The sequence below is a fragment of the Paralichthys olivaceus genome, chromosome 17 (genome assembly GCF_024713975.1).
Source record: "Paralichthys olivaceus isolate ysfri-2021 chromosome 17, ASM2471397v2, whole genome shotgun sequence".
In the NCBI taxonomy this organism is placed as follows: Eukaryota; Metazoa; Chordata; class Actinopteri; order Pleuronectiformes; family Paralichthyidae; genus Paralichthys; species Paralichthys olivaceus.
In genome coordinates this window covers 20,848,150-20,858,088 of record NC_091109.1, presented here as the reverse complement: position 1 = coordinate 20,858,088, position 9,939 = coordinate 20,848,150, and the positions used below count along the sequence as shown (strand labels likewise).

Below are 9,939 nucleotides of genomic sequence, written 5' to 3'. Positions count from 1 at the left end.
GACCACAACACGCCATAAAAGCATTTCAGGACAGTTGCCAAGTTGTGCATATCCTAAAGTGGTTATGATGCACGAGGCTTTTAGAGGCCAGGGTTTCACCAACTGCATGTCTACAAGAAGGATAAGCAAACAAACCTGAGACAGGGATGATTACTAAGCAGAAATGCATCATGGGAGTGTCTCGTATGAACCACCCGTGGGATTAGAAATGTTTTGAAGAGCAAAAACGAGAGTGAATTTTCACTGAGATCAAAAATGGTGAACACACGGTTAATTTTCATATAAATATTTATTGCAGAGGAGGTATCTTTTATGTACATGCTATCACAATATAACACAATATAAATCTACCAAATATTCCCATATAGTGATGCTATAAGCTTGTCATAGAGCAATATTTATAACAAGCACATAATACAGTGGTTAGGGACAGTATCACTCACTATACAACTTGTAACAGTCCATAAAAGATCCTTTTTTTTCTTCTTTTTTGTTCTATCAAGGGCAGTGAAACATCGGTCCTACTAATTTCTTGAATTCATGCAAAAGCCACAAGAGCAAGATTTACGACGTTACAGCATTGAATAGTAGAAGTAGCAATAGTAGTAGTTGTATTTGCCATCGGGTGACGGACGGACTTGGTTTGGTCACAAGAGGAGACGGAAGTTGGGTTTGAGATGAAAGCAGCGATAGCCAACAAAACGCAACAATCCGATCTGTGGACGAAGAGCTACAGGACACGGTATCGTCTATGTCGACGTGTTACAAGAACAAACGGTCTGGATTTGCACACCAACGTGAAATGGTGGAGATTCAAACTTTTACTGATTCATTAATGAGTACGGCTAAAGTACAATGTTACGGACAGTAAGACGCTGGTTGTTCTTACACAACACCTATGGACTTGCTCAACTAAGGGATGCTAAGGCTAGCATAATACCTAAACAACAGAGCAGATAGATTGTTATGCAAAAATGTGACATTATTCTTAGTATAATTGTGGGATATTGCATCGTAAAGACTCATTTATGCTCAACGTCAGAGACAGAAATGGAAACAGAGCCAGAGTTTTTGGTCCGTTTCATATATGGACTCTGCCCTCTAGTGTTCAATGCCACTTATTCATGCAATTACACCCCTTGACAATCAACAACGTCAAATAGCCAAATTGAATGAAATAGCCTCTTTTCTAAATCGTTTTTATGCTGGCACAAAAATAAACGTCCAGGTGACGGAGCTATTTTAAAACAACAAGGCAGTACCCTGCACTTCTGAAAGCTTTCGCATATGGACGAAACAGATGAAACCACGCGGTGCCACTGGAAATCATTGGGGGGGGCAGTGTAGCTAGTGGTTTGAGTGAGACGACCATAGAACTCGAAAAAAGAATTGCGAAACTTTGCGAGGAGAGACTTTGCAGGTTGAAACTACAGGAATTGATAAGATGTTACCTGCCGGGGCACGGTCACAAACAGTTGCTACTGTGCTGCCCTCTATTGTTTGAAATGGAAGTATCGCTCGTACGTAACAGCAGCATAAATGAGCCTTTAGTGTTTTCTGATCTCAGACAATTAAACTACAACTGTTCCCTTTGTGCTCCATGTATTAGTGATCTGGAAACCTCACGGGCAGAGCCTGCAAGAGCTAAAAATCAACACTAACCAATAAAAATGTTATTTGACAACTTCTCTGTTTGTTAATGTTATAAAATATTGCTTGTACTTGCGCTTTTTTCCAAAATAAATGTATTAAATTTGAACCATATCACAGCTGCTTCAGAGCTCAGTGTGAGGTCATGAAGAACATGACGTAATTATCATGAAATAAACACATCTCCTCTTTCAAAATAGCTTTCCTACAAGGACAGAGGCTGGATTTAAAAAAAATATACAGCATATTATTCATCACCCAGGGCAGTATAATCTAATGCGGCAGTGATTGCGAAGACTGAAGTTGGCTTTAAAAAACAGAGAGGGGCTTTTGAAATGTTGCTGCTGTCACACCAGAGGTCAGGTAATCTCATATAATAGGATCCTGCATCCGCGACCACAGAGCACATGATGGACGACACCGAACATCTGGTTCATAAATATCATATGGATCCATCACAGCATCACAATCAATCCCTACGTGGTGACAGTTCCTCTCAGACCTTGTTCCTAAAGGAGCTCATAAAGCAGAGGTGATGACAAATCTCGTGCTGAAAGGCAAACACTCCACATTTTAAATATATCAGACAAGCCCCCCCTCAGGTCAATGGCACAGGTAATTTCTCAGTCGGCGGCGGCAGGTTTAAGACCCGACGTCTAAATCATGTTCATGGAGTCGAGCTGTGGAGTCGGCACGTCGAGCACAATCGGAGGAGAACGGCTACAAATATTTGTCAATGGATTGTTTTCGGTTGGGTGGTGCTACAGAAATTTAGCAGTTCAAGAACCGTGTTTAATCAAATGAGGACTTCAAAGTAAAATTCTCACTGACAAGCACTGACTTTTTTCTATATCACAGTTAGTAAGGACTCTTACAGAGGTCGTATATTATGTCGAGAGGAATTTGACAGCAATTACAGATAATTACACTCAGTGACGACAATCAGTGATACCATGTAATTCTCACAAGATACCATAAAGTACTGTAGATGCTATATTAATACTCACAATACTGCAAATATTCTCAGGTGTTATTTTGAATATAAGTGGGAAATTTCTATTTTTTTTCCCACTGTGATCCCAGGATGAAGAGTCGGCGCATGATTAATATTTTGACATTTTGATGCAAAACACGGGACAAATCGAAACCTTCGAAAGATTAAGTCAAATTAATTATTGATAACCACATTGTTAAGTCTAATGTTAAGTTATTAGCGTAATTAATCAGTTGGGTTTTAGCCTATTTTGCATTAAACAGGGAGGAACATGCAAATATCCTACTTGTGAACTTTCAACACAGAAACACAAAGAAGAAAACTGATGGCAGAACATTAATAATTATCCTTCAGAATCTTCTGTCAAACAAAGACATGTTTAATTATTGTAAATGGCCATTGTTTCTATCAGTTACCATGATATTATACAAACTGAATAATTTACTCGTGTGGGGAAACAAAGCTACATTAATAATATCCAATACAAACCACTTTATTTAGAGGTAATTTGGAGTAAATAGTTGTGGTGTTGTGGTTGCCCGTCTCCTGAGGTGGGATTACCAACAGGGCCATATAATTAGCTTCATCCACAGGAAGTGGCAACAGAACAATGGCCACACAAATGGGTAAAAACAGGGATGAGATTGTCGTGGCTGTAAATCTTGTAATGAACCAATTAACGTCTCATTAAACATGAGTCATGACTTGACTTTGTGAGTACAATGTTACTGTGACTGACAGAAACCATGGCCAAAAGCTAAAAAGAAAAATAAAGATACAACAAACGAGTATTACTTTTAAAGCAGTGATTCCTATCAGCTGTTTTTAAACTGAATTGCTGCATGTTCACCTTAGAGGAAAAACAGGAGCTGTCAGGACTTGATCATGTATCAGACTCCAGAGAACAGACTGTAATTAAAGATGGACTCAACTTCCCCTCGTACAAACCTGAAGCTAAATTATTCCAGATGTGCACATCGCCATATTGAACTTTTAAGATCATTTGGAGACTATGCAGTAGTGATGGTAACGAGGTCCCACTGACACATGAGCTCGACCAATCGTAAGTCAACCATGACATTTCTTTACGTTTTTACAGCATCAAGTAACTAATTAAAAATTAATGAGAAAAACAAAAACTTGAACATACAGTACATCAGTGTCACAACAACTGCCTAACTACCTGAGAAAAATTACTGTTTAGTTTGGTCCATGTTCCATCCACTAACATGGAGGAGGCTGGGTTTATGACATGTACTGCAGCCAGCCACCAGGGGGCAATCCAAATGATTTAGCTTCAATTTTGGGAGGTTGGAATGTCGTCCATCTTTATGTACAGGCTGTGTCCGAAATCACCCAATAATTAATTAACACTTACTTTGCTATTAAGTGTCTATATAGTGAGCGTATCCAAAAAAAAAAGTACATTAAGTATTAATATGTTTAAGTAAAAGAACATTTTGAATGACCATATTTAAATGTAGAAATTAACCTTTTTCTCAGTTTGTGCTGTGATGCTCTGGTCGTATTTTACATTTGTACGACAGGTCGGAAGGTTCCTGCTGCTCTCTCTTGTCTCTGCGCCATGAGCTCAATGCATGATGGTACATCTTGATTGGTTAGTGGCCATCACTACACATTATTTTTCACGATGCATTGTGGGAAACAATGAGTGCACAATATAGGGTATTAAAAATGTCACTTAACATTCAGACAGCACTATAAAATGGCGAACTCACTATATGGCGGACTATATAGTGATTAGTGAGTGATTTTGTACACAGCTACAGTCTATGCTCTGCAGGTTACTCGTTAAGGATACTGGTTTAACTTTGTTAATTCAATATATTGTGTCCACAGACGCTCTCATACACACTCAAACACACACACTTGTTACAAGCCGACCTAAAGACAACCCATGCTGGATTTATAAACAAAGCTGGTGCAAATAATTTTCTTCAGTTTCACACTCATAATTTCTCTGCCCTACTTTTTACAGCATACGTATGAGTCATGTTAACACACATTCATGTTTAGTGCTGCCCTCATATAATCTTCACCACCCTGAATAAGCTTTTGGAAAAAAAAGGGAAAAACAACAACATTATACAAATGTCAACACATTAATTGCCTTAGTTGACAAACTGGTAGCATCCGACTACCCTCGATACCTGACTGTGCATGCTGTTTCTATAAAGTCAACAACGTCACAAGATGAACCCATTCGCTTTACTTCAGACTAATACAAGACAATGCTAGTTGGTTAGGCACATACAGTACATCTCAGCAGACTTGGAAGCATTTTAATCTGCCGAGAACTACAATTAAATAGATCTGAACAAAATAAACATGTCTAATTTTGGTCGTTTTGTGTATCATGCCATGAGCTTGAAAATACAAAGTGTACAAGAAAAACAAGAATCCGACCTCAGTTCTTAATTAATGGGGTTGGCTAAAGTGCTATAGATTGATTTTCTCACTGAGTCCTTCCCTCTCTGCCAAGGTTTTGGACACAAACTAATAAATTAATTTGACCGCCAAAAGACCAACGTCCCTCCTTGCAAATGTTCCTATTTTCTTTGGCTTTCACTTCTGCAGTTTCTTATCATACTTCAAACTTAAATTCACAATCAATAGTTTTTCTCCAAACCTCTACCATCATGTCATATCCTTGCCCAAGAAGTAATGAAGTCAATGCACAAAACAAATAGAGTAAGGAACATGATAAATGCAGATATTCAACATTGCTCATGAAGTGAAAAGGCTGAATCAAAAGTTGCATAATTTGTCTACAATTTAACTTCAGGATGTTCCTGTAATAATCTGGAATGCTCGTCATGACATTGTTTTTTTGTACATTTTACTTATTTTCAAAATAGGTAAAACGGGAACAAAACCTCGGAAAGGAAGGCAACTTGTGGAGTTAGATCTACTTTTCTTCCAAGTCACCATACTAATAGTAAAAGGTAATATTTAACGATTTTCAAAGTGAAAAAAAGTATACATCAATTACTATAATTTCAGAAGTCCGTTAAGGTTTAGTGTCATGCCTTCTTGCTTGATGTGCTATCATCGAAGTCCCAGGGACAAACATCTGCCTTTTTAGCAGCAGTTACGACGCCACCTTTAGGATTTGGATTGCTCTGTTTGACCACAGAAGCACTCTTGTCTGTATCTTTTTTAGCTGATGTATCCTCAAAATCCCATGGACAGACTTCAGCCGGTTTTGGTTTGGCTGCTCCAACATTTGCGCTTTTCCTTTTTTCCACCAACGGCACTTCCTGATGACTCTCTACATCCCATGGACAAACCTCAGCCAGTTTTTGAGGACTTGCCTGCTTCTCTGATGATTTACTCTTGTCCTTAGATTTTGCTCTACTTTTCTCATCATCAGTGTCTTTAGATTTCTCTTGGTCAAGTGTTCTTGTGGAAGGGGTAACCTTCTTTTTTGAAAGGTCTTCCTTGGTTTTGGCAACTTGAGAGGGACTAGGTGTCCTCTCAGAATTTGGAGATATTGCAGTACTGTCATAGTCCCAGGGACATACATCAGCTTTAGAAGTTGGTGGCTGGAGTGAGCCTCCTACTTTGGATGGATCTGAAAGGGTACTTTTTCCTCTACAGTCCACTGGAGATGTGCCTTTTTTCTGCATTGTCATATCTGATGAGCGAGACACTTCTGTTGTCTTTTGAGGCTCCTCAAAGTCCCAAGGACAAATGTCTACCCGAGCTGTTTTGGGGTTTTCTACTGCAGAATGAGGCTGCTGGGTTTTAGCAAATTGACTAGTCTGACTTGATAATTGCTGCTTAGACCCTTCCACTTGACTAACGTTACTCTCACCTCCGTCCTCCCATGGACAAACCTCTGCTCGAACAGCAGTCGTCTTCTGAATCTCCTTAGAATTCCTGCCACTCGAGTGATCAGAAGCTTTCTGCTTCTGAGATTTGCCTCCCTTGGTGCTCCCTCCATGAACTGTCGTGGTTTCCTTTGGTGCGATAGATACATGCTTTTGGACTTTGTTTTCAGATGGAGTTGGGACATCTTCCACTTCCCAGGGGCAAACTTCTGAGAGATCGTAGAGGTCCTTTCCCTTGACTGGATCGGAACAGATTGTTGGCTCGCTACCACTAACCGGCTGTTTAATGTTCCTACCTTTTGACGCACTCTGTTTGTATTCAACCGACTGGCTGATAATCATCTTAGATGGGCCTTCATTTTCTGGCTCTGCACTGGACCTTGTCTCTTTGCACTTTGACTGAGTCTTCTTATTGCTGTCCTCTGCACTCGGGGCCTTTCCTGTCAAACCCAAAGTCTTCTCTTTGGCACTGGCAATGACACTGAGTGACTTCTGCAGCATTGAAGCTCTGGGATGAATTGGTTTCTTATCTGCAGTGAGGTTATGGGCGCTGGCAGACTTGCAGACCAAAGGGACAGATTCTGTAGATTCACTAGGGACACTTATATTCTCACTAGATTTCTTCTTGACCAGTTTCTTGCCCATAAGCGTATCCAGGAGGGATCCTTCTGCCGGGGTCACATCCATCTTGTCTGTTGCCAAGCTGTTGGAGTCTTTGTTCTGGTCACGGACGTGGTCGTAGCTACTGTGGGACTTCTTCAAGGAGAAAACCTTGTTCTTTAGCATTTCCTCCTTGGCTGGTTTTCCTGGGTGAGGCGGATCGAAAGGACTCTTTTTCAACATGCATATGCTGTTACGATTGCTCCCATGTTCTCCAGACTCCTTGTCTTCCCGGCTGCATTGACGGTGCACAGATTCAGGAATTTCAGTGATGCGCCTCATCAGCGAGCGCCCCAGCCCTTTCTTGGAGCTGCGTTTCTTCTGGAGATGAGGATTGTTTGCCAGCATCTTCTTCCTCTTGTAAATCTCCAACTGGGAGTAGAGTTTCTTCAGCTCCTCCTAGACATCGATGCCAGAATGTTTGGAAAGACAAAAGAGAAGCGGTCAGTCTCTTGTTACAAACAAATATATCTGTATTCTCACGATCAAAACACTGTTACGGAAAAGCAGACACTCTAATGCACAGAGAACATGCTGTACAAATCCATGACACGTGACTACAAACAGTTGTTAAGTGATGCACTACGGAATATCACATGCGAGCTGAAAGAAAAAGCAAAGACAGGACAGTCCTGAACAGCTTTAAATGAGGAAACGAAGTGTGTATTGATGTTAGGTCTGAAACAGCCTCTAAGCTTGAATTAATCACATATCTGTCACCATCCCATTTAATGAATGCTTTTGTCATCATAGTACCACTCCCTCTGGTAATATTATTGAGGTGCCAAAATATTTTACTAGAGAGACTTCTTCAGCTCTAACAGACAAACAGAAATCTCTGCTCACGTTGGTACGTTTTTCCCAATGACTGTCACAAGGCCTTACGCCACAGCCATTAATAGAACTGAGATGGCCCATTTCGTCTGGTGTCTGCAATAAAGAACTGCCATGGCTCAGTATTTTTGGTAGGATTTTAAAAAAGTATTACCAGGTTATACATTGGAGATGGAAAGGTAAACGGAAGCCTCGTCTTACCCGAATGTCCTCGGGGTCCAAACTGTGTTCGCTCCATGCAGAGGTTATGCTGCTGTTTAGGTACGACCCAGATCGACCCATGTCCAGCTCGTCCTCATAGGCCTCAGAGGCTATATCATCTCTCATGTGGGTGCCAGCAAACAGGAACTAATGGAGTGGCATAATAAAAGTCCCATACATCAGATCATGAATATATTATGGCCTGTTTCAAATTTCAAAACAAAGTAGATGTTCTCATACTTATGTCAGCATCTGCAATGCCTCCAATACTGCAGATAGTAGATTAGCAAGCATGCAAATCTATGTACTGATTTGATTCTGTGTCTTAAAGTATGTCAATTTCTCCAAGATAAAACTGCAATTTTGGAGATTAGGTCTTCTTCGCCACTTTAAAAACAATACTTACTGGTACCAGTACAGTGCAACTGCTCTTTATGAGCTGCAATAAACTGCAATTAGCCTGAGCAGGCGAGTTGTATTTGTTTTCACAGTGGTTAAACTGAGCCAGGCTGTACGAGAATGATAGCAATCATCACTTCCATACAGGGTTAGTAGCATACAGCTGTTAAAATGTATTTATTCTATTGGCTGTCATCAGAATCAGTATCAGCTTAGCAGAAAAATGGTATCACAACAAATACAAGTCTCAAAAACAACAGCAACATTTGACTTTTCTTGGGCATGTGAAGTAAACAGAAAACTTGCAAACTTCACCTTAGGAATGAGGAGCAGACCCAGTGCAACTGTGATAGTTAAGTGGGTGTGGGTGAAGAACAGAAGGAGCATCCAGTCTGGATGGAGCTCAGGGGCAAGAGTGAACCTGTCAGGATACAAATAGAAAAAAAAAGAGTAGATGGAGAGAAAAGAGAAAGAGAAAAATACAAGAAATTGAATCTACATATGACAGATGCCTCCAGATGTTCTCAGAATGAAAGTGCTGTTCATTACGCGTGTTAAAAAGCCTTATGATAGCTGATTGAAATTGAAAATGCACACACAGTAACTGCAATGAAGTACGACCAAATTATGTTGTGACGTCGACACACTTTGCTCCGTCGGCAGTAAACCTCTGAGATACAGATGGAGCCGGGAGAGACGGACGCCTGCAGACTTAATGAGTTTTCAGCCAAAGTAGATTTACACACTGTCCGTCCAGGCGTCAAGTCCACTGCCTCGTATAATGCTCCACTCGACTGATCCCTTCTTCCAGCAAGGACACCATATTTTTCCTTATTCTTTCAATTGGATTCACAACAAAGGGGATGTGACCTTGATCTGGTCACAAGATGCAGCCTATTAATACACCAGACAGCAAAACACTGGGCCCGCTGTGGCACTGCAGTTGGTGGAATATGAGATAATTACTGGCAGAAACAATAGTGCGTGCGAGGGGTAGCTGAAGTCTTTTATTTAAAGTGAACTAACAGGCTTTTCAGCACAGTGAGACCTTGAGCTCACCGAGGATATGAAAGCACGTCCTGTCAGATGCTAATTCAACCAGCCGAGAGTCTCTATCCAAGCAAATGTCATCTAGCAGCTTCATTCCATTGTTGAAGTTGGCAAATGGCTAATTAACGAACAGTTACTGTAGTAAGAGCTCAGAGGCATGAATGAAGGCAAAGGTCCTGCATGTGAAATTTCCCAAAGCTTTGAATCTTCCCTCCTTCCTGTTTTACGGGGAGTTTCTGTGCAGATGAGGATTTAATAACCTCGGCACACTGTCTCCCCCTCCGCCTGCAGCGTCAC

At 40.7% G+C, this 9,939-nt stretch overlaps 1 protein-coding gene across 2 annotated transcripts in view; it reads right to left on the bottom strand.

Moving 5' to 3' along the window:
• Window positions 1-270: 270 nt before the first annotated feature.
• gpr158a (G protein-coupled receptor 158a) overlaps window positions 271-9,939 on the bottom strand; it is a 47,964-nt gene continuing 38,295 nt past the window's right edge. Inside the window, exons 9-12 of one of the 2 annotated variants that reach the window (XM_069512925.1) lie at window positions 8,908-9,013; window positions 8,194-8,340; window positions 8,005-8,088; window positions 271-7,557 (exon numbers count right to left, since the gene is read on the bottom strand). In XM_069512925.1, the coding sequence (XP_069369026.1) occupies window positions 5,689-7,557; window positions 8,005-8,088; window positions 8,194-8,340; window positions 8,908-9,013 (2,206 nt within the window). In that variant the 3' untranslated portion in view covers window positions 271-5,688. The remainder of the gene's footprint in view (window positions 7,558-8,004; window positions 8,089-8,193; window positions 8,341-8,907; window positions 9,014-9,939) is intronic. The other variant, XM_069512926.1, reaches the window with a different exon arrangement.